Source organism: Manis pentadactyla, chromosome 4 (assembly GCF_030020395.1).
Source record: "Manis pentadactyla isolate mManPen7 chromosome 4, mManPen7.hap1, whole genome shotgun sequence".
In the NCBI taxonomy this organism is placed as follows: Eukaryota; Metazoa; Chordata; class Mammalia; order Pholidota; family Manidae; genus Manis; species Manis pentadactyla.
Genome location: NC_080022.1, coordinates 174,975,535 through 175,000,402, shown reverse-complemented (window position 1 = coordinate 175,000,402; position 24,868 = coordinate 174,975,535). Strand labels below are relative to the sequence as shown.

Here is a 24,868-nt window from a genome sequence, read left to right as displayed (position 1 = left end):
TTCTTCTTTGCACTATAAAAATTATTCTTTCTTTAAATCATCATTGCAAAACACTCAGACCACATCTAACAAAAGACATGGTTGTACATATCAAAGTGATTATGAAATAAGGACAAAAACATATAATAAATGCATAAATCTGGCAGTTTGTAAACATGGACAGGATTTTTCACATCTGCACTATGTCACTGTACCCAGTATGTCAGAGAACTCAAAACAATGTTGCTTACATCATCTTGATTTCTTCCAGATAATAATGTCCCAAGGGTTTGGGCCTTTGTACAAGTGCCTTCAAAGTCACATCTTCTCTATTAAGAAGAGTGACAAAATCAGAATTTTCTATAGTAAAATTCACCCCTGCTTTGCTCTCCGTATTACAGATATTCTTTGGGGGATACTGGAGGATTTGCCTCTGGACACAAAAGTGCAGGAGGGCAGGGTGAGAAAATGTCACTGAATGTACCACTCCCAAGGGCTATTTGACCTGTGTGCTCATTATGCTGACCCCTCCCAGCTCAAGCCTTCGACTTTTGCTTGGTGCGAATGAAGCCAGAGATGCCTTGTGACGCTCAAACCCCATACGTGAAATCTTCAGCCCTGGAGATCATGGGTTGGTTTGGAGTTTGCCCCTCCCAGGCTTTGAACCCCTGCCCAAATACCTATGAAAATCTGGTTGTTCTTTAACCTTCACAGTCTGGGCCTGCCCTGCTCTGTCTCAAATCCTGAGGGAATGCAGAACTTATCAAACCTCCTCCGGTAGGATCCTCAGGGCCAGGGAGTTCCCGGAGCTCATCTGCCAGAGGAGGCTGTGAATAAGAAAGCTGGTAGCTCCCAAAGGAGATCCCAGGCCAGCCTGGTGGAGCTTCCAGAGCTCAGTACATCGGCTGTCACTTCAGGCACTAGAGTTGCAAAAGGTGCCTGGTCACCTGACCAATCAGAAAAAGGCAGGAGGAAGACAAAGCTCAATGCAACAGAGCAAAGCTAACCCAATTCCTTCTAGAGATTCCTGGGGCTGAAACCTCTGGGGTGTTTTGCCTCCGATTTGTGGAGGCAAGTTCATTCTCTGATTGAGTGGGGAGTAGGAAAGTGGATTGCTTTGCCCATGAAAATGCACAGTACAGTCTGTATGTGAAGTGAACCACCACCAAGTTTCGACACCTGTATTGCAATGTCCATCACCTGTTCATCCCTTAGGCCAGTCTCACATGATCACAATTCTGATGGGCCTAGAATAAGCAAGGCAGTTACCACCAAGTAGCAGATCCAGTATCAGGCTGTCACTCCCAGACACCTGCCTAAAGGTGGGCATGTCACCAAATGCACAGTTAACATGGCATGACCTCCTCACTACAACCAGTGGCTTTAACTGCTCCTCAGGCAGAGGTTGTGTTGAATCTAAATCCAGGATAAAGTAGTAACTACTGAGCCTGGACCAGATGTTCTTTAAAGTGGTACCTTCTGAATACATTCAGTTAGTGATGTGGTATAGTAGAAAGAACTATCATTGAGGACCAGCTCTGTCCCCATTAGAGTGTGTACGCAGGCAAACCACTTTCCTTCTAAGCACTTCAGTTTCCCATCAAGGAGATACTTATCGCTAATGCTTATCTCATGGGATCACTGTGAGAGCAAGTGAGACTCCTGTCACGCTAACATTAGACTACATTATAAATTGCCTTGGTGTCCGACTATTCTAGCAAATGATGCTCCAGCAGGTATCAGTGGAGGAGCAGGTTCTGAAGCTTCTAGAATACCTTCTTTTGTCTCAGCCCAGACCACATTTCAAGAAGCCAACCTAAAGTAGCCTTAATTTTAGACCCTTTTCAAAGTTACATACAACCTTGTGCACTGTTTAATCAGGTTAGAATTTAATAGAGAAATAAACAGCAGCTCCACATAACCAAGTAGAAGTTGGATGGTTTAGTAGAATAAAAAGCAAAGCAGTCTCTCAATGTGAGCAGGACACAGCTGCTGGCCTGGAGGAGCCTGCCATGATTGACGGGGCACCAGGATACTTCACCCTATCAAACCTTCACAGAAAAGGGACAGGATTTCCACCTAGAAAATGGTGAAAATGACTATCCCAGGACATGGGGGCCAGCAGCCTTCCACAAAGAGAGACATCATGGGCCTGTCTTGTCTTGCAAGATCCTGCATCCTTGCTGGAAGGGACAGTTTGAAATGCACAAACCTCAAGGACTGAACATGTTGTCACTGCATTTACTCTGTTGACAAAAAAGGTGGAGATCAGGTCTAGTTTTTTGAGAGCACCATTTGCTCTGATAATAAGAATAGAATCATTGTCCGCCTCACCACCAGCAACAGGGCAACTAAATATTTAGATTCCAGGTCACAAGGACCCAATGTTACATTGGAAAGAGGCAGTTAACCTGACACCAGCCAGCAGCTGGCTCTGCCCCAGGCCTGGCCCAGTGGGATGTTTACAGCAGTGAGATCACCTGAATCTCCCAGAAAGCAAGGTAAACTTGTGTGAGGGCAGTTACCCAACACAAACATCTTAATTGTTTTGTCTGTGATAATCCACAGATGCTTTGGAAGTTAAAATGAAAAATAAAGGCTCTTCAAGTAACCTGTAGTGGCTTAAAAAGTCAGATTGTCCATCCACACATAAGGGCAGCAAAAGTCTAGAACTGTGCTGTCCAATCAGGTGGCCACCAGCCATGGGTGCCTCTTTAACTTTAAATTAACTAAAATACAATTTAAAATTCGGTTCCTTAGTCTCATTAGTTGCATTTCACATGCACAGTAGCACAGGTGGTCTGTGGCTGCCATATTGGACCATGCAGATATAGGACATTTCCAACATTGCAGAAAAGTTCTGTGGCATCTTCCTTGATTGTGGTCAAGTTCAAAAACCAAAACAAGAGAAGGCCCCATGGGCCAAAGAAGGTTTTTTTCCACCCCCAGAAACTAGCCCTGCACAATCCGCAACACAGCACTTTGCTCCCTGCAGCTCTTTGCAAATGTTAGCTCTCAGTGATGATTCAGCTGTCTGCCAAGGCTGGCTTGATTTGCATTTTGTTTTCCACGACCTGGGTATATTTGCATGACTCCTATTTATCCACTACCTATTTATTCAGCCTATCCTGTTTGTGAAACCTTCAGCTCCTCCTCTTTCAAGTGGCTCCTGGGGAGTTCTTCTCCCATTAATCTGTCAATGTCAACCTACCAACACCCTTAGCGGTGAAAGCAGCCAGGGCTTAGCGCATGGCATAAGTGTTCCGTGAGTCACGCTTTTAATTTTCTTTAACTTCTACTTGTCCATTGTCAGATTCCTTGGGGGTCAGGCCTCCCTCCTTTCTGGCTCCAGGCCCATGTGCAAATCAGGCAGGTCACACACACACACACTGGTTCTAACTGCCAAAAGGCCCCACCCTGGGAGGCTGTGAGTCATCTTTAACACCTGGCATGGAGTTTGTCACAGCCGCCCTCTTGACTCTAGCTCAGATTCTGCACCCTCGAGGCGCACCTGAGTAACACCGCAGCCCTGCACTGCACATCTCCAGCTGCAAACGTACGTCACGGGGAGGGAATGTACAGCCCACGGTTTGACAAGTGCAGATCCGTGGGAATTTGCATCAGTTAGTTTTCCTTTTTAGCCATCAACCTGTTCACCAGGGCATGTCCCACAAGCCCTTCAGACTCCCGCCGCTGAATGCATCATCCGCCCCTCAGATTGGTCCCTCTTCCTGACTTTATTTCTGACCAAGCCAAAATTGTGGAAGTTATCTCAGACTCCTCCTCAGGCTCCTCCTGCTCCCGCTCCAGCTGCACAGCAGCCAGACACTAAGGCAGGACCGTCTTATCGCCTCTCTTGAATCTGCCCTCCAGCATCTCCCCGGGCAAGGCCCTGGCTTTTTTTGCCCAGAGGAGTCATTTCCCTGGTCATTTTGCCTTCACTTCACCCTTCCCAGCTAGTCTTCCAGGCAGCAGTAAGAGTGATTGATCCCTCTGGCAGCAAATTGGATCATGTCACTCTATTAAAAATTCCTTAGTGACTCTCCATTGTCTTTGGGATCAAGTTCAAACACCTTAGCAAGGTACTCAAGGCCCTTGGTATCAGGCCTGACCCTTAAGTCTGAGGGCACCTCCTTTGGGAAGTTTCCAGAGCTTCTCCTGGGGGTCGGGTGACTTTGCTCTTCTCCCTCTTCTGTTTTCCCATAACACTCTCGGGGCCCAAGTCCTCCTGGGGTACATCTTCCTGTCTGCCTCGTCCATTAGGCCGGGAGCTACTCAGGAGCAGGCACTGCTGATTGTCAGTTTTCCAAGGCCCACCCCATAATAGGAGCTCAGTGAATGATTGGTGGCTGACAGTTGCAAGAATGTTTTAGGAACGTGCACATGTTGAAGTCACAGCGACGTAATCGGAACAGCCAAAATAGGCATCGCCCTCTGAACCTGAGAAGAAAGGGAACTTGAAATTATTGAGAGGCAAGCTGTTTGCTCGATGAGGTTGCCAGTGTGCCATAGCCGTTTGGGACTGAAGATGAGCCAATAACAGTCAACCATTCGGAAACCTCCACACTGGTGGTGACCAGCCATAACTGGCTAAAGAGAGCAGTCTTTTCCTGGGTTACCACTCTGCAGAGGGACTTCTGTAAAGCTCCAGGTAAATTTCGTTTGTCACAGGTAGGCGGGAACCCAAAGACGTAAGAGCGGCTGGACTGCAGCTCTCCGTGCACAGAGCCAACTCAGGACAGCCCAGGACTCACTTGTGCTTTATAACAGAAGTTGTCTTGCTGCCATCAAACATTCCACTGGATAACTCACTAGACTAAATTGGATTATTTCTTTTTTGATAAGATTATAGACTAATTGGAATGCCTGGTGGGCATGCCCCTCCGTGGGCAAACCCACGGGGTGCTGGAAGGCTTCAGCAGCATTAACGGAGCAAACAAATAATAACCGTATCTTGGGCAAAGCCAGCAGTACTTCATTTCTTCTCCTTTTCTGTGCTTTGCCTCGGCTCCACTAGGTAATTTTAAAATAGGGCGTGGCAGCAAAACAGGGCGCCTGTCGGTTTAAATTGCAGCCACTTCCAGAATGTTGTCCTGCCTTTTTCAACAGATAAGCAAGACGGCCTAGAGTCAATCCTTCCACTGGGTGACTCTGCCATGTGGCGCAGTGATCCAACCAGCTGTTATCCCAGCTCAGTGAGATTGTTGGTGCCGAGAATTGGTAGCCTCTGACCCAAAGGGTTCCTTGTGTTAACTGGACTCAGCGGTTCAGACACTGCATGAGAGATTATAATAAAGTGGCTTTTTTTTCCTCAGTTTATGTAGTGCTATGTATGAGTTTATTACATTTTATCAGTTTTCCCTACTTTTTAAATAAAGGTTCCAATTAAATTTGAGAACCAAAAAAAAATTGTCAAAAGTCAATTCAAATACAGTTATCAAAATTTAAAATTTTCCCATTGCAAGATCTCATTATCCAGGTGTATATCTTCATTAAACATGATTTACAACATAGAGCATTTCATCCTAAAACTTTTTTTGTTTTTATATTATTTTATTCATTAAGGAATTATAAACCACTTAGGTCTAAGACCCTGTTTTCGGCGCTAGGGGCATATGGTCATGAACAAAGCATGGGCGCACCCCAGGATAGTTCACAGTGTTGGCGAAATAAGACACAAATGCCTGCTGTTCAAGACAGTATCTGAGGAGTGGGATAAGAAAGCAAGAGGAAGCCTGGGAAAGCTTCACAGAGGACACAGATTTTCAGCTGATTTCAAACTTCAGCCAGGGCAGGATTCAGAGAGATGGGAATGGGGTGGGGGCGCTCAGGGACATTTCAGGTGGAAGGAACCGCTGAAATCAAGGAGATGGGCACATCTGGAAAAGGCTGAGCCATCCCTCTCCCTGCTACACAGCAAGTGGGCGTCAGCCTCTCTCAAGAGGTCTCCTCCCTGGAGTCGAGGGGGAGCCATTCGTACCCCTCCTGCACACCTGCCTCAGGCTCAGGAGGTGGGAGGGCACCCTTCCTGCTCTCGGGTGCTGCCCCCACACCACCACTCCCCGGGCTTTGGTGGAAACACTGGCTCGCTGAGGCTTGCACCACTTTGTCCCGGCACGCCCTCCCTTCCTGTCACCCCTCCTGTCTCCTGAGCACTCACCCTTCTTCAGTGAGGGGAGCAGGGGCTCCATCTCCGTTCACCCTGATCTTCTGCCACAATCCAGGATGCCTCCAGTGCCCACCTGGTACTCCAGCCATCCCCTGACCCCTCTGTTCCCAGCATCTAAGTGCTCCCTTCACTCCACTCTGCTGTGCCCCCCGCCCCCCATCATCGCCAGCCTTCCAGCTCTCCTGCTCAGCCCCTTCCACCCTGGGGACCTCTGGTGCGCCGGCCCCTCTCGCTGGGCCCCTCATGCCCGCTCTGTACTGATTTCCCCCTCCTAAGCAGTCTACATCCTGTGCTCCATCCTCTTAATAATTCCCTTGCCCTTTGTATCTTTCTCACACCTCTCTAGCGAAATCCCACCCATCTATGGCCCCCGGGCCACTGGCAACTGCTGAGGAAAAATCACCCAGCTTTGAGAGTGGAAGGCCACAGACACCAACCTCCTGGAACTCCTCAAGGCCGCCCAGTTCCTCTGGCAGCTCTTCCACTGCAGACCTCTGCCCTTTCCCGGCCTCCCCGCCTCCACCCCATGCCACAGGCGGCCACACGTGGAAGCTTCCTCAGCTCACTGCCCAGCCCACCTGCCCCTTCCTTCTGCAACACCCTCTCCCACTCCCACCCATCCCCCCCCTCCACCTCCCTGCCCTCCTCAGGACCCTCACGCCATCCATCACCCTTCCCCTGCCTGCTGCCTTCACATCAGCATTTAATCACAGTCTAAGGTCTCCGGCCAAAAAAAAGCAACAGACAAGCCCTTCCTTGATCCCACATCCCCTCCAATTATTTCTTCTCCTTCACGGCCACAGTTCCCAAGAGAATTACTTACACTGCCTGACTCCATTTCCCCACCCCCTACTCACTCCTCGACCCACTCCAATCTGGCTTCCACGCGCATCACTCCACGGCAATGGCTCTCTGTTGCATGACTTCCACACCCCTGGACACAGCAGTCTCTTCAGCCCTCACCGCGCTCCACCCCTCGGCCCCTTTGACTCCCTGGGCCACTCACTCCTCCTCAAAGCCCGGGGGCCCTGGGCTCTGCAAAGCCCCATGCTCCTCCCTGTCTCTGAGGGCAGCTTCTCCTCCTCGTCTCTTCTCTCCAGGCTGCGTCCTGGAGCACCTCAAGGCTTGGTTCTCTGCTCTCTCCGTCCCTGAGGGTTTTGTCCAGTTTTTGTACCACAGGCCTCTTGGGCACTAGATCCTCTTCTCAGAAGAATATTTTCGAAAGCATAAAAGAGGATACACAGCCATATCTATATTTCAAAGGAAACCACTCTTATGGAAACAGTCATCAGAATATTTTTAGAAATCTGTGATTCAGTAATATATGTGCTTCTTTATTAACACGTTAAATAGCAAGTGATGGGCGTAAAGGGTATTTTGAGACATCTGCAACAAATTTAATGAGATGTGAAAATACCTGTGATTTCTATTGGCGACAAAGATCTCAGGCACTGCTAATACTACTGTGGTTTGTTGCCTGTATTCGTGAATGATAAATATGCTTAGATTTCAGTTACAGATTAGCGGAAATCAAGATGTAATTTATTCCCATCCAAGTTCATGACCTGCCCACAAGAAGCCCTGCTCTGTAAATTCTCCTCAGGTTGTCTCATCAAGATTTGATCACCGACCTTTCACTGTTACCAGATGATATCATGCAGGGAACAATTTTTTAATCTAATGAAATACATGTTTATTATGAACCATGCAAAAGAAAACTAGCAGTGTTCCCACAAAGTGCCCAGTTTATCCCAGCAGCTCTGACATCTATATAGTTATATCTATATTTCTGTTCCATTTCCTCCCAGTATTTTACTCTGACAGCTAGAAAAGTTAAGAGAATCGTACAGCAAATATCTGGATATATACCTACCACCTAGGTGCTACCATTGCTGAAATTTTACTATATTTGCTTTATCACATACAATCTGTCTGTCCACCCACTCATGCCTCTTATCTTCCAGTGCATTTCAAAGTAAGCTGCTGCTATCAATATTTTGTGCCCCTGAAAACTTCAGCATGCACATCATTAACTAGAGCTGAATATTTATGGGTTTTGTGGTTTTGATTGTTCATGTTTTTCTTCCACTTTTTGAGGTAAAAATGACCTAGAGGAGTTGTACAGACTTTAAGAGTAGTATTTTGTGAGTTTGGACAAATGCATGTAACCCTATAACCCAAACCCCCATCGGGTTTCCATCTTCCCCATGAAGTTCCCTCATGCTCCTTCCTGCTCAATCCCTGCCCCTGTTCCTCCCAGAGGTGACCACTTTCTGAGCGATTTCCTGTAAATCAGTTTTGCCTTTTCTTGTTCCATTTTTTTAAACTGTTTTGAGTTCAACTTTTAAGTCATCTCAGATCCTCCTCAGAAATAAGTGGAATATACATTCTAAGTAGATGAGATAAAAAATGAGCCAGTGAATAGTTAAAAGTACACACAAATTACAAGTTAAAATTATAACCTTCTCCCAAAAATGACAGAGACTTTTTAGAAAAGATAAAAGAGTCAGAAAAGAAATGTAGAAATGGCATTCTCACATACATCTGGAAATGTACATTGGTACATTATTTCTGGAGGACAATTTGGGAACAAAAATTGTAAATCTTTGTGGTGTTTTTAATCTACTAATATAATTTCCACTTTGGGGAACTTAATTAAAGATGTGTATAAATACACAAGAATACTCATCATAGCAAAAGTTTGGAAGCAACCTACATGACCAACAAAGGGAATTATGACAGATCCATACAATGAGGAATATATTCTAAAGGCAGAGAACTGCTGAGAAAGAATAAGCTTTTCTTAGTGGATTCATTCTTAGAGTAATATTTGTATTATAATTCTGAAATTATTCCATGTTTATTGCAGAGCAAAATGTGAGTAAATATACTAATATAATTAAGGAATAAAGATTTTAAATAGAAGAAAGATACACATATAAAGAAAACCCCCATGTAGCGTTAGATTTTAATTAGAAATACTGCTGTGGACTCCTGATTTTTTAAATACATATTTCTAATTAATTCCATTGAAAGGATTTAGGAACAATTTCACTCTGGCAGCAGTGAGCGCACCTACGAAGCGCGGTTTGATTTCTAAGTATGTCTTTCAACTAAAAGAAACCAGAGCTTCTTGGAGAAGTAGCTAATTCCTGGTCTGAGTCAGGTAAAGTACAAAGTGAGGCTACATTTTATTGTACCAAAAAGCCAAGAAGTTCTCAGTGATTCAAGTCCAGAGTCAGCATGACTGGACTCCCTCTCACCATTTTTGGTACAATCTGAGCATCAAAAAATGTGATGAGGTAACTGAATAAAAGATATCCTCGAGATCACAGTGATCATAAGTATGTTAAATAAATAAATAAAGGAGAAAGAAGGAGGGAAAGGAAAGCTCCTCCTCAGAGAAGAATGCCAGTTAATAACTGTTGAAGAAATGACAGAATTGGAAAAACCATCATTCTGCTACCCCAGAGTAATTCTCAAATCAGGCAAAGCACATCAAAAGATGCTAAAATCCTTAGGTAAAATGCTGTTTATGAATAAGCGAGCTATTCAGGATCAAAGAACCATCCCTAGATTACCAACTAATTACAAAGGCAGATGGGATATACCTTTACCACGGAGAAATGTGCAGTCACCACCTTACCCTATGAGACCAAGCAGCGTTGTGAGGTGCCGGTGTGAGAGCATAAAGACGGACGCCACACCACCTTTAGAATACTCATGCCCAAATTATTAACCTGAATTTTATTATGAGGAAACATTCAAATTCAGAACATAAAACTTTCTATGAAGCTGGGACCCTTTAAAACAGCAAAAATCATAAAAAGGGCAGAAAAGTACACACTAAAGAGACATAATAACTGCATGCATGTATCAAAAAAACAGCCAAAAGATATTTTGGGGATAATTTGGTTCAAATATGTAGCTACATATTAGATAATGTTAGGGAACTACTACATTTCCTTAGGTAAGATAATGGTATTGTGACTTTGTAGGAGAATGTCTGTTTTGATAGATGCATGTTCAAGTATTTATGGGTGAAGGATCAGGAAGCCTGATCACTTTGAAACTATTCAGAAAAAGCATATATACATTATATACAGACAGAGAGAACGTAAATTGGCGAGGTAAAGGGTAATGGATGTTATTTATACTGTTCTTGCAACTCTGCAGATTTGAAATTTTTCAAAATAAAGTTGAAAAATTTTAGAAAGCTGTCTATTGATGCCATGTATTGTTGAATGGAACAGTATGTATGGTGTGATTCTATTTTTTTAAAAGTGAATAATATTTACAATATGCATAAACATCACCAGGATAATGTTAGCTACTGTAACAAAGAGACCAAAAGAACTGTGATGATTCAATCAAGATAGAAGTTTATTTCTTGCGCCTGTGCCAGTCCAGGTTGGCAGGCAGCTCTCCTCCACTGGGACTTTCAGGGATTGTCTTGAACACATGACTTTCAAAGTTGCTGCCTCTCCAGCTGAGGCGCAGGGCTAGAGATGATCTCTGAAGCCGGCGGCACACATCACACCTGTGCTCTTTCTCCACTGGTGAGATGCTCCTCCTGAGGCCACAGCTCGTTGCAGGAGAGGCTGACACATTCAGTTCAGGGTGGGTGGTCACATCCCAGCTTCAACCCCTATCACCTGAAGAGGGATTTTGGTGGAAAGCTAGTACTCTCCATCACAGTCATTAAAAAGGGGTCTGAGAAAATATATAGTAAGCTATTTGCAGTCTTTATTTCAAGGTTCATGGGTTTTTTATGTCTGAAGTTTTCTTTCTGTATGTCTGTCTCTATTTTTCCATTATGAACATGCATTTCTTTTGTAATAAAGAATTACACTTTACAAAAATAAACCATCGAAACTGTGAAAAGGTGATTTTGCTGGCAGACTTGCAATATGCTGTTTTCTCCCCCTGAAAGAAATGGTCAGGCTCATCTCAAGTACCATGCTAATTAAGCATTTTCCTACTCAGAAACCTTCAGCTGGACCCCATTCTCTATGAAACTGACTCTCAGTCCTTCGCCTGAATCTCAGATCCCCCTGCCATCCAGCTTATTTCTCATCCCACCTCTCCATACTCTCTGCTCTGGCCACTTGCCTCACCACATGAGACTCATGCCAGGCTTGCTACTCCATCCATACCTTGGCTTGTGTGCTGTCTCAGCCTAAGCCAGTTCCCACTCATCTTCCAGGTCCCAGAAAACCCCACCACCTTCATGAAGTCCCCCCTGGACTTCTCACCTTTTCCTTGAGTTCCTTTGGAACTTAGAATTGGTGTCACCAATTTATTGCTTAATTGAATGTTGTCTTGCATTTTGTTAGTATGGTACAAATCTTGCCTCTCCCATTGTAAACTTCTTGTTTTCATATTCCTTCATAGTACCTAGGCAAGGGGTTGAAGACACGGTAGGTACATAAGGTATTTCTCAATTAATTTCCATGTCCTATGACCTGTTATTCTGTGCAGGTAGTATTTTCATAGATGATCTCCATTTGATGGCCAAGCCTTTCACGTTTCTCAGACTTGCCTCTCAGCTAAAAGGAGAATATGAATTAAAATAAAGGATGAAGGAGAAATACGTTGCAGCAAAACTATTCCTGGAAAATACCCAGCTGAGGGCAGTCTCCATGTGCTACTAAACACTACACTTGAGTGTTCAAATTTTTTAAGTCTCACAATTTTCTGGCTGCATACCACTCCCTTACCCACTGTCCACCACATGGAACTCCATCCCAGAGAACACTGTAACACTGGTCCCCAAGAGCATGGTACCATGCGAGTAGATCAACGTGATCTGTGCAGCACACAAGAGGTTAATTTGTATCATAAGAAATACCCAGCAAGTATCAGAAAACATGTCATGTTCACCATTACAGTGGCTTGGAGCTGAGTTACACCCAGAGGCCATTCCATAGCGGGATGGGTAGTAATCAAGAAGCAACTTCTAAAGTCCCCCATGGCTCTCCTCTGGAGAGGAGACCCAGTGGTCACCAAAGGGTATGAAGATCTTAATCACTGAGGCTGCTTTTGCTCTCGAACCAGTGGTGCAGGCTGGGTGGTTCCAACCTGCTAGCACGAGACTCACAGAGGAGGTGGCAGGCGGGAGAGAGCTCCCTACAGAGGGTGATGGTAGAGACAGGCTGTGGTACTGAGGCACTAGGAGGCTTGGCTGACTCCGGAGGGCATATCAGGGCAGAATGGAGACGAAGGGTCTCTACTGCCGACCCTGGTCTTGCCCAGCCCCACCTGGCAGCTGGGTCTCCAGGCGGGGGAGGCAAAAGGAGTTAAGCAGCAGTTTGATTCAGGTGGGTAGGTGGGACCTGAGTCAAAAAAAGCCTGGAAAAGGTTTCTGATCCCTGTTCTCTATTGTTCAAGTTCACAATCCTGGTAAGTTCAAAACTGTCCTGAACATCTGAAGGATTTGGCAGCTCTCAGAGTTTTTTCTAGATGAGAGAAAGTTCAGTGTACTTAGCGATTCAACAGCACTGTGTGTAGAACGCACTAACTTTACATTTCTTGAAGGCATAAAGGTACCCAGCCTATCTAGAATGCTATCTATACAAGCTGCCCCCCATCCTCTGGGCAGTTTGCATGTTTGAGGCCCAGTTTGAATGTGGGCTTTGGAAGCAGACTCCCTCGGTGACCTTTCCCGTGTCATTACTGTTGGCGTGCCGAGGTTCACTGTCTCGATCAGTCTCTCTCATAATCTCATGAGAATACTTTCATTTCCAATGTAACAAACACCCAGTCTTCCTCTGGCACCAGCCTGACACCGCTCTCTGCCTCTAACCCCTTATTCACAGCAAGTCACATCCTGATCTACAGCGTCATAAGATCCACTCAGCTCAGCCTCCCACCACGTGACACACAGCGCAGAAGGGTCTGTGCACATCCAGCAGAATTCAGCCGCATGCCTGGAGGGAGGGCAGAAGGGAGGCAGCATACTATTTGAGAGCCAGTTTCCTGGGTCTTGGAAATGAACCGTCGGGCAAGAGTCGGACGTAATGCTGTCTCTTGGGTCCCTGTCCCTTTAGTCTCCTGGATCTTCTGATACCTCTGCTCAGTGTCTCCTTGCCATTAGGTCCCAGTTAGAAAACCTAGTTATTCTCACATCCCTGAGGAAACTTAAAGTCTGCACATGTATCACACACACAGTTTGGTTTATTTCCTTGTTGTTGTTTGTTTTTTCTTAACCTTTTAGACTTTGATTTTGAAAGCCAAAGCTGGTTTTCTTCCCTCAAAGAAATAGCAATGTGCTATTGCTTCCACCTCCACGTGACATTTCAACTTAGGAACATGTGGGGGAAGCAATGAAAATTGTAATTACTGTTCAAAATTACAAGTGGAAAAGACATAGTTCTAAAATGAACTGTAAATCAGAATAATTCATTATTGTTCGATAATCTCTATGTGTTAAGTATTCTCCATTAGAGCTTTACTATCTGAAAAAGAAAGTTGAGCATATTTTCTTAATACTAGATAAATTTCAACTGCATTTTTGTAAGACTATCATAAATTTTATAACCTATTCCTAACCAAGATTCTGCTGTCAGAATGACCCACCCTTTCATTCATATCTGGAATAGGTGAGAATTTTTCACAGGGGCCTTTGGTTTTGGTTTTGACAGTAGGTAGTTAATGTTCAGTAGTTAGCTAGTTAATTTTTTAAATGGCTGAACATGAATTAATTGCTAATTGCAAACGCCAGCACACACATGGCACTTACCGTGTACCTGGCACTGTTATAAGTGCCATACATATACCTTAACTCATTTAATCTTCACAGAACCACCAAAAGATAGACACTGTTCTTCACGGGTAACTAACACTAACCTTATGTCACACAACCACCACGTGAGAGAGCCAGGATTCACTCCCAGAAAGCTGGGCTCCATCCAGAGTCTTAAATACTGTGCTTTAGTGCCAGAATGAATTACCACACATCTTCCACCCAAGGATCATCCTCCCCAGATAACATGGTGGGTTTTCACAAGACAGGACAGATGAGAATAGCTGAGTATATGAAAGGACACAAAGATACAGAAGGCTGAAGGATCGGCTTAAAATTACTCAGTGAAGCAAGCTCACTCGTGTTATAGTTCTTGCTATGGTGGCTTTACTTTAGTTTTCAGCTAACAAAACGCCCACTTCTAGCTGCCATTTCTGCACTTTTAAGAATGATTGCGGGAGTAAGGCTGATGGAACCAGGAACCAGAAGGCAGAGAAGGATGTGCTCAGAACGCAGGCGCGCAGTCCCGCACACGGAGGCAGGCTATCCCAGCGGCGGGGCCGCCCACCTCCGGTGCTCCTAATGGCTTGAGGTATAATGAATGGATAAAGGAATGATAAACGTGGCTTGACACCCTACCCAATAAAGAGTCTCTTCACTCCTCCCAATTCACCACTGCCCAGAGCAAGCAAAGAATCACACACCCGCTGAGGGGAACGGGGAACGGGGAACGGGGAACAGACCCACCAGCAATAGTGATGGTTACTATTATTACTGTCACTGCGCCCGATGCTCTAATCATGGGTATTGGGATCCTTAGCCCGGAGCATGTCTCTTGCCTTCCCATTAGCTGGAAATAAAGGGCTGAAGAATAGATCACCGTGTGAGCAGACTTCGCCCACTAATATGTGTGGTTTGTGTTGGGCAGTTTGTGGCAGAATTTCTGCCACATGTTCACTTATGTTCTTGCCTGTGACAACCTTAGGTGTTGTAGTTAAAATCTGCCCACATTTCCTTCTCCGAGGACAGACAGCCCACCTTATGTTCAGAAATGACCTAATGTTTCATCTTTGACATTTCAGAATAATTTTCAAGGACTTCTATTAAATTTCAGAATCAAAAGGGAAAAGGGAGAACAACCAATCCATTGTGTCCTTTCCTCTTCCTGTCCTTTTAGCTGAGGGCAGTCTGTTTTCTGAACATGTAGGGAGAAATAGTGATTATTTGTTTGACGGCTGTATCCCAACTCTAAATTACAAAACATGATTTGTAATCTTGGAGGATAATCAACTGTCCACCTATAAATCTGTACAGATTTCCTCACAGTAGACTGAAAAGTAGGGGGCTTTTTTAGAGTTTAGTTTGTCTTACACTGTACCCAACAACTCAAAGCCACTCAGAGTATTTTCCTGAGTCAGGAGCCTTGAAGTGAAAATGCCACAACTGTCAGCGAGAACGATGACCAGGATCGATACAAATTGCCACAGGTTGGGGAGGTGGAGAGGAACATTCATTTAGCCTTCTGTTGCTACAAAAGACTGCATTTTCAGAGGATTTTCCAACACCAGATTAATGTGCAAAGTAGAATTTAGTGACCCTGCCCCCAGAAAAGAAGGGAGGGAACCTCATAGTTTTGTTTGTTGCAGAGCGTATCACCTAGAAAATCATATGAACACCAGGGCCTAAAATCATAAGGCAGGACATAAATCACCCTTTAAGACCAGATATATCTCATCATCATTTACACTGTTTCATCATTTCTTTGGGTGGGGGTAAGTGCGGCAAAGTATAAAACAGTTGAATGCCCGGATGATTTTCATCATGTCTGCAAGGCTGTGCCGAGATGTTCTGACACTGCAGGAATTACGATTTGTCCATGAGTAGATTTATACTGACTTCTTTTCAGAAGACTTTTTAAAAGATGAGTCTGTCTTATGTTACACCCAATAATTTGGAATATTAAACTGAGGTCTTATTCAGTCTCAATACTCTATCTAAATTTCCTTTCCATTATCAAGTATCTGGTTAGCATAAGGATCATTTTTTTCTTTGCCCATCCACAAAGTAGTTCAAATAGCAGGAAGTTTTAAAGCCCTGATTGTTTCTCCTGCCTTCATATGCAGCTTTTATCATGAGCTGTCTCTCAGCCATCAAATGACTTCAGGGTTGGAAATGCATTCTTTTTATGATGTTCTACAAGAGAGACACAAAGAAGTGCATTCTCAAAATTTTCTGCAAAACAGTAATTAACTTTGCTATTATTTCTAAGTTAACACACCCAGTCTATCAAAAACTCACTGGTCAACGGGTGTGGTGAGCACAGCAGGAGGCTGCAGGTTGCTGCCGGCGGTTCGCTGCACTTGATTCGTCTCTTCTCCCTCTGCCCCACAAAGGTGACCAATTTGGCCACTGATACTCAGACACCTTTCATTTTTGGTAGAGTTCTGGTGAAGAGGATCCTCTAACCAAAACAAGATTATCTGCTGAGAATCCTGCAGTTAAGTGTGATTCCAGACTTCCAGCAATTGACCAATCATCAGTCAAGCAGAAACATAAAAGTACCATAACTCCACAGAAACCAGAGAAAGCAGGCCCCAGCAACCCCTCTCCAGGTGAGTGGCTGGCTTCTTGATAGTCACCAAAGCTAAAATCCCAGGAGTAAAGGTAATGACAACAAACCAGTGGCATGGGTTACACCTAGTGTTTTCCAAGTGGCTGTATGTCAGAGTGGAGTTGTCCAGTCAAGGAGGCCTGAATTATGTGGAGTAACAGTCTCTGCTGCCCACATTTTCTGCCCAGTTATTGGTTTCGGGGGGCCCAGAATTGCCGCCTGTTCATCTTTATCCTTCGGAGGGGGGATAAAGGCATTTGGCCCCAGGTATCAAGTTTTATGACTCAAGTGAGAGCATGAAGGGAAGCTTTCAAAAGCATCTGAATGGAATAATTTATAGTCAAGAAAGAGAGTAATAAAGTCCTCCACTTCTGGGGTTGTCCTCTAAGAGAAAAGGGGCTTGATAAATCCTCTCTTTTGTGCAATTTGGTAAATAATTCACTTTTTAGTTGCCTTTGAAGCAAAGACGGGTCGTCTGCTTGAGCACTGCCTGAAGCAGGAGTGATTTAATAGTGTCCAGAAAGGGGGATTAAATTCAAGTGAAAGTTTAGAGTCCCCCAGGCTCATCCCATCAGAGTCAACATCTGGAGGACAAACTTGACTCCTCCGGGAGCTCACGTTGAAATTGGGGTAACTAGGCAGAAAGGTCTGCCTTCTGCTTGCTGGGGAATGGAAATGATCCAAATTAACTGCTGAAGAATTCGTAAATAGCGTGCAGTTCATTTGAAGCCAAATCACAACCACTTTCTAATCCTAAATAGCGCCTGTCACGCATCCACCCATCCAGACAAATCTTAAAGCATTTTCAGAAAACAGCAGCTCTCACTCAGATTAACCACCCACATTTTATTGCATTAATGAAGTAAAAAAAAACGATGTCCTTCCAGGCAAAGCCCCAACTCATTTTCCTTATTTAATCAGGGGAAAATATCATCATAGTTAACAATTTCTCATTTTGAACATGCTTAGTTAGGAATTAAGTTTTTAATTCAGCTGTTTAAGAATGAAATAGGACAGATAAGATCCTTCCCCAAATATTTCAAAATACATGTTGTAACTCACTGAATTGGGGATGTTTTTAATAGAATAAATTGAATTTAAGTTTAAATAAATGCAACTCCATTTACTCAATATAATTTTTAGCCTTCTTGCTAAAACTGGGTAGCTGTTCTCTAATGGTGTGCTTTGTCATCTGTGGAGAAAAATCATTAAAATGAATAGTTTAGGCCCACTCAATGATTTTAGTTTGTCTGATTAATACAGATGTTTTTCCAACTGAGCAAACTCCATATGGAGCTTACCACACTGACAAAAAGGGAGAATGAATTCACTTTATATTCTATAAAACATCAAATTTGACGAATTACTAGACTGGAAAACACCAAGAGAGCCAAGTTGGCAGAAAGATATCTATTTCATCAAATGAAGGATGTTACTTATAGTAAAAGCCTTTACCATCATGTGTGGTCCTAGACTATGTCCACGCAGCCGTAAGCTGGACCATGGCCTTGCTGTCCCAGGAACGGAGCGGGCCTGGCGATTAATGTCCATTGCTACAGAAGCCAAGTCAGTTGTGCAGCAAACTGGGTTGACCGTGAAGCTGGCTAAAAGCAAAGCCTTGGTGTGTTACGATCCATTTGTTTTATGTGTGTCAACTCCCCCTCAGAATTCTTCAGTTAGCACAGCAAAATGAGCGCCCAGAGATGCGGGAGAATTTAAGCTGAGTCTCTTCATGAAAAGTCTAGTTGGGCGACAGAGACAACTCCAAGAATTTACATAAATACACTGCTACTATAGAAAAAGAGGACTTGGGGCCTGAATTATCTGGAGACCTTGACCTAGTGCACCAACTAAATTCACAGTCTCCTGTTTTTTCTTCACCTCTGTAGGGAAATATTTTCCAAAAGCATTTTGGGGTCAATCCTAAATTGGCAGCATCACCAAAACTTCTTCATACATCAGACCTGAGGTTCTGTGCAATACTGAAGCATCAGATGCAGTGTAAGCCCTTTGCAACATCTGCCTAATAGGCTGAACTTCCATGCTAAGTTATGCCGGACCTCTCCTGAATAAAGAATACAGTGAGGGAACGTGGCTTGCCCTACATGCAAACCTATGTAATGACAACCCATGCTATAGGAGAGATTGCCTTACGTGCAAACTACCATCTAGAACCCCTACAATGGCTATTTACAACATAGGAACCATCAGAGCCCTCTACAGATAGATTTATAACTGAGAAGATGTCAGATTTTCATTGTTCTTCACACTCTTATTAGAAGGTATTCATGCATTTTCAATTACATTCATAAATTCCATGGAACTGTTTCCATATGAGTTGACTTGTGATTCTCGTTGTCGTCTCTCTCCGTGTAGTTTTGGACAAGTGCTTTAAAGTCAAAATGCTTGGATTAACATTTAGGCCCCATTTCTTATTTTCTGGGTACCTTTTGGCAAGGAACATCTCGGAGCCTCAGTTTCCTCATCTGTAAAACGGGGGGTCAGATCAGAACAGATCCTACCTGCTGGGATTGCTGTGAAGATTCAGTGATAAAATATATGCTCAGTCATTAGAACAGTGCCTAACACCATAAGCACTTAATAAATTGTAGCATTATATCTAGCACATGAGAGCTGTAGTTAGTAGGGAGAATGAACTAGAAAACCTTGTTTTCTTTGTTCTAATGTCATCCCTCCTCCCCCGATATTCTTCTTCCTTTACCAAAAATTGGAGTTGTGTTTTTAAAAATCCTAACATAAATGCAGGTACAGACACTTTAATATACGCTGAATTTCCAAAGCAAAACACTGAATGGAAAAAGATGAATAATAAGAAAGCATTCACCAAGCCAGAGATTTTGCTTTATCTCCAAAAAGACATGGAAAATTCAGGCAGTGAGTCAAGACCCAGCTAGGCATGATGTGCAACTGATTCAGAAACCCTATTTCATAATCAAGGTGAATACTGATGCAAGGTGAGAAATAAGCCTAGCAGAGTTACATATTCTTATTTTAGAATTGTGTGTGGATCAGTGAGAAATGGAGCAGGCAGCAGGCCCGGCGAGTACACGGGGACAGAGAAGTGCCGGGAGCTACTGTGGCCTCCAAATCCTGGACTCCTGCTGGCTCCAAAGGCCTGTCCCAGCCTTAGCCTGAGTTGGAAAGGGGCCACCTCTCCTTTCCAGGACACGTAAAGGCATCCAAAGGCCATTGTGCCATGGGGTTCTGGCGCCTGGAGTCCTGTAGTGCTCTCTACCCCAGTGCCAGGTCCACGGGGAGTGAGGTGGCCTCTGCTGCCCTCTCCTCTCACCTAGAGCTCAGGCACAGTCCCCTAGCTATGTGCCAGGAAAACGGATCTGGATGGAGTCCTGTGAGCCTGCTTCCAAAATCTTGCCCTTTAAAATGAAGCCAAGTGTTCTGAAATTATCCTCACTTATTACTGAGTTCAATGTTAGTCATTACCACATTCAGATTTGTAGGAGAAGCAAAACCTACTGGCCTTATAGCGGCTTATCATGAAGGTGTGTACTTGTAAAACTAAGAAAAAGCAGTGAATTCAGATTTCAAAGGATAAACATCTAAAATAACTGTGGTCTCCTTTGCATTGGGAAATATTTATTTGAAGAACGACCTTGAAGAGAAATTTGAGGCAAATTCCAAATCTTTGTAACTTACCTTGCAAATAAGTTCTGTTGAAGATTTTCTCTGAACAGTCAAGATTAATGGGTTTCCAGGCAGTTCATTGGTGTCCAAGAACTTTCCAAGCTATCTGTCCAGGTTAGAGAACAACCCACATGAGCAAATGCTCCCATTTTATACAGAGAATCATAAATCTCAGCCCATTTATGGGAATGCTTCCTCATCAGAGGAGCTTGGGGGTGTCACAGAGCCCAGAATCTGAAGTCCCGGCTCAGAATACTGGTCTACCACACTATAGCCCCAAATGTGAACTGGCAATTTCTCCAAACTCAGTTTCCTCATTAGTAAAATGAAGTGATTATCTACCTCACCAGGTACACAGGGGAATTAAAGCCTGGGTATAGACTAGGCCTCAGGTAAAGGTTAATCCCAAACCCTCCCTCTGTTTATGAAGCCCAACAGCACCTGCAGCTCCTGGCTTAGCATCTTTGTAAATGGACAAGAACTGATCAATCAGGTATTTTAGTCTGAGATGTAAGGGAGGTTCCAACTTGATTACAAAAATTTTATATAAACTTGCTTTTAATGGAGCTAGAGGGTATTATGCTCACTGAAATAAGCCAGGCAGAGAAAGACAAGTACCAAATGATTTCACTCATATGTGGAGTATAAGGACAAAGAAAAACTGAAGGAACAAAACAGCAGCAGAATCACAGAACCCAAGAATGGACTAGCAGTTACCAAAGGGAAAGGGACTGGGGAGGATGGGTGGGCAGGGAGGGAGAAGGGTGGGAAAAAGAAAGAGGGCATTACGATTAGCATGTATAGTGTGGGGGGGCACAGGGAGGGCTGTGCAACACAGAGAAGACAAGTGATTTTACGGCATCTTACTATGCAGATGGACAGTGACTGTGAAGGGGTATGTGGGGGGCACTTGGTGAAGGGGGGAGCCTAGTAAACTTAATGTTCTTCATGTAATTGTAGATTAATGGTACCAAAATAAATTTTAAAAACTTGCTTTTAACTATTTGACTATCAGGGAAGCCATCCATTTATCCAGTACCCATGGGGAGGTTAGCAAATACATTCGGCCCCCACCTCTTCCCAGGGCATGTGCCACCAGGGGTGCACTAGTGTTCTCATCCATTGCTCCTCCTCATTCGGCACTTCGGTTCATTTACTGCATGCTCACCTGCCAGGCACTACATGGGTGCCAGGAATGCAAAAATAAAATACACAGGACCTTCCCTCCAGGGGCTCACAGCTTGGTGGGAGGGCAGGACACCAACAGGTCCCTTCCAGGGAAAATTCAGCTAGCTTGTAGGGAGGGCAGCAGGGTGGAAGCCCCGAGGCCCCCCGGATTCAGCCAGGGGAGGAAGGAGAGAAAGACGTGCCCAGCAGGGGGGACTGCCTGTGTGAAGGCACAGAGGACAGAGAGCAAAGAAGAGGGGGAGAGGCAGGCAGACAGGCATGGAGGAGCTACAAATAGCCTAGGGCCTCATGCTCAAAGTCTCCCCAGGCTAGGAACAGAGGCATCACCTGAGAACTTGTTAAAACACAGACCCTCAGGTGCCAGCCCAGGCTTACTGAACCAGAACCTACATTGAACACCATCTCTGGGATATTCGTATGCATATTTGAGAAGCTCCAGACTACAAATTAGGAAGAGCAGCGTATAAAATTGACCACACTACAGGTAGGCAAGGGCCTGGCTCTCACGCTGTGGGCGATGGAGCATCAGTCTGGATGTGACTGGATCAGTCGATGGAGGTGACACACTGAGCCCGTGACTGTGGCATGGGAAGAGGGCTGAGTCACCAGACAAGGTGTAGTTGCAGTGGACCCAGACAGAAAGGAGAAGGGCCATCCTGGAGCAAAAGCAAGGGGGTGAGGGAAGAGATGTTTCAGGGCCTAAACCTGGCAGAACTTGTGGACTATACCATGTGGGGCTTAGGGAAAAGGAGACATCCAAGAATGTGGAGTTCTGGCCCAGAAAACTAGACCAAGGGAGGTTACGTTTGAAGAGGCTGAGAAAGAAGAGGGGCCATCCCATCCCTCGGGTGCGGCCTCTGAAGGGTCGGCAGGCAGGCAGGAGGCCAAGCCGGGAGGCACCCAGCCCCCAGTTCTGCGGCTCCATCAGGGAACTCCCAGCCACCAGTAGGCACCCAAGGGCCCACAGCAAGTACGAGGTGGCTGCACCCACACGGGTGTGTCCCCTATGCAAGGGGATGGAGTAAGAAGAGAGACGGTGGAAGAACCTTAGGAAAGAAGAACAGGGAAGAGTGGGAGACCCACCCGCAAAGAAATGATGTGAGAAGCAGGAGCCACCACAGGCGCCGAGGGAAACGAAGGAGTGGGTAACAGCGTCGAATCCTACAGAGCATCCCAGGAAGCACCGAAGACCCCTTCAGTGTAAGCAGTGGTTTTCAGGTGCTGCTACAATGGTGGCATTTAGAATTGGAACTAATTTCAGATAAGAATCACCGGGGAGGTGCTTAATTAAAATACATATTCATGGTTCCCAGTCCTGACCCAGAGCATCAGAATCTGCAATGAAGAGGTCTGCAAAACTGCATCCGCCAGCACTGCAGGCGATGCTCCTCACGGCGCCCGGCGCCCGGGAAACTGTCCCAGAGCCTTGCTTCTCACACTGTGAAGTCCCTGGGAGACACCCAGGGACCTCGATAAACCGCAGGTTCTGACGCGGTCGGGTTGGGTGGGCCAAGACTCTGCGTATCTAAGAAGCTCCCAAGTGACATCTGTGCCGCTGGCCCTTAGGCCACACAGCTTATTTTGCAGACGAGGAAACAGGTTTCTGGAAGGTAAGCAGTTGGCCCAAGGTGAACCAGCAGGTTAGCGGCAGAGTGGAGAGGTTTGTCATGCGTGAGGGGGTCTCTCGGGGTGGGACTCCACCAGTGTCCACACTCGGCCTCCAGAAAGGTTGGCAGATTGAGGGTGAGGTTAGTAAACAAATCATTAACTCGGCCTGGAGACCTCCCTCACCCCCGTTTTCCCCCTTGCTTCCTCTCCCCTCCCAGAATCCCGCCAGGATCTCTCTGCTGCTTTCTTTCCCCAGGCTGCCCCTCTGCAGCGGAAAGGCCAGATTAGGGCCCACAGGGGGCAGCTGGAGGACTGGGGACACAGCCTTACCTGAGGCCTGCAGGCCCCCTCAGGTGGCTGCCTGCTCGGCCAGTTAGGCCGCGGGACAGGAGGGACCCAGCGCTTCCACTCAGATCCCAGCAGGGAAGGAACTTCGCTGGGTGCCGTCAGGGATGCCAGAGGCTCCTGGCTGGAAAGGGTGTGACGGTGACGCCTTTTGCTCGGTCAGCTCCTTGGTGCCTTTGAGATCCAAGCCAGGTGCTTCCTGGGCTGGGGCCAGACCTGCTTAGAGACACCCACCCCGAAAAAAGTCTTTACTTTCTGATTCGTTCACAGACTTCTAGGTCCTTCCCCATGGTGAGCACGCCTTCCTGATTGCTGTTTTTCTTTTGTGCAGGTGACAGCAGCGAGTACCCCCAGTTCTGTGTTGAATATTCCCCTTTCTGCTCCGTCTTTGCTCGGTCCCCTGTCCTGCAGCCCAATAGCAGTCACTGCTGCCTCCTCCTGCCACTTGTGCCACTGGCCCCCAAAGCAGCCCAGGACCCCACCTCCCGTCTCCTTCCCTCCTTCATGAGCTACTCGCCCTCCTCTTCAGGCCCCAGGCCCAAGGCACCGGCCACCATGTGGACCTTCCCCATCTCCTGCCCCAGCCCGGCAGAGATCCCTGTGCTATGTCTACCCAGCCGCAGGAGGCCCAGTAAAATCTACCTCATGTGGTGAGTCGCCCTCGGCACAGCACACAGCACAGGGAGAGGGGGCTGCAGGCTCCCAGAAGCAGGCAGCCAGAGGACAGTGCCGACAATTCCGCATGGTGGGCAGGGAGCAGGAAGACAGACAGTGGCTGCCACTTGCCCCAGCCTCCCGGTGTTCGGGAGGAAGTGACCAATAAAATCCTATCATCTCTCAAGACTCATTTGATTTCTTCACTCCTGTGTCTGACACACTTTGGAACCTTACCACCAGAAATCAAACAGGCCTCTCAGTATCTGATCATACCCAGGGTGGCCCTGGAGGGTGGCTGGGGACAGACCCCTGTGAAAGAGCACACGCTGGGACTGAAAGCCCCTTCAGAGCAGAGACCAATTAAAGGGCGAAGCCACCGTTTACATTTCCTTTCCTGCCTACTTATTAGGCACTACATTTCCCAAAATCAGAAATCCCACCTCCTGGGTTCCAAAATAAAACATATTTATGGTACATAATTAAACTTTAATTAAGATCTCCTCTGGGTATGTGAGACAACACACATTTGCAGCACAAATAGGCAAAAAGACGCGGCCTATCATTTGTGACTGTACAGAAAGCTGCCTAATGGCACCAAGGCGATGTCGGCTCTTGCAATTAAGCTGTAATTCTTCCCATGATCTAAAGGAAGCAATACATTGTTTTAAAAGGGCACCTCCTAGGCCCCGGGCATACGAGTCAAGATAGTGCGAGGGAGGGATAAAAGCTCAAGAATCACATTCTTCTCTCTTTTCGGCTTTATTGAGAACCATGTCTGGGTGTGGCAAGTGATGTGAGGAACTGAACAATTATCAGGTGCATAACACGACCCGGCAGATGGACCTGGTTCAGTTGTCAGAGTCTTGCCATAAACAGGAGCTTTCTACCTTTTCTTCCTTTCCTG

The 24,868-nt window shown here is 45.6% G+C and overlaps 1 protein-coding gene across 1 annotated transcript in view; it reads left to right on the top strand.

Moving 5' to 3' along the window:
• Positions 1 to 24,868, top strand: part of MARCHF10 (membrane associated ring-CH-type finger 10) — a 74,353-nt gene that overhangs the window by 10,372 nt on the left and 39,113 nt on the right. The window contains exons 3-4 of the mRNA XM_057499534.1: positions 16,333 to 16,504; positions 23,639 to 23,957. Of these exons, the coding sequence (XP_057355517.1) occupies positions 16,333 to 16,504; positions 23,639 to 23,957 (491 nt within the window). The remainder of the gene's footprint in view (positions 1 to 16,332; positions 16,505 to 23,638; positions 23,958 to 24,868) is intronic.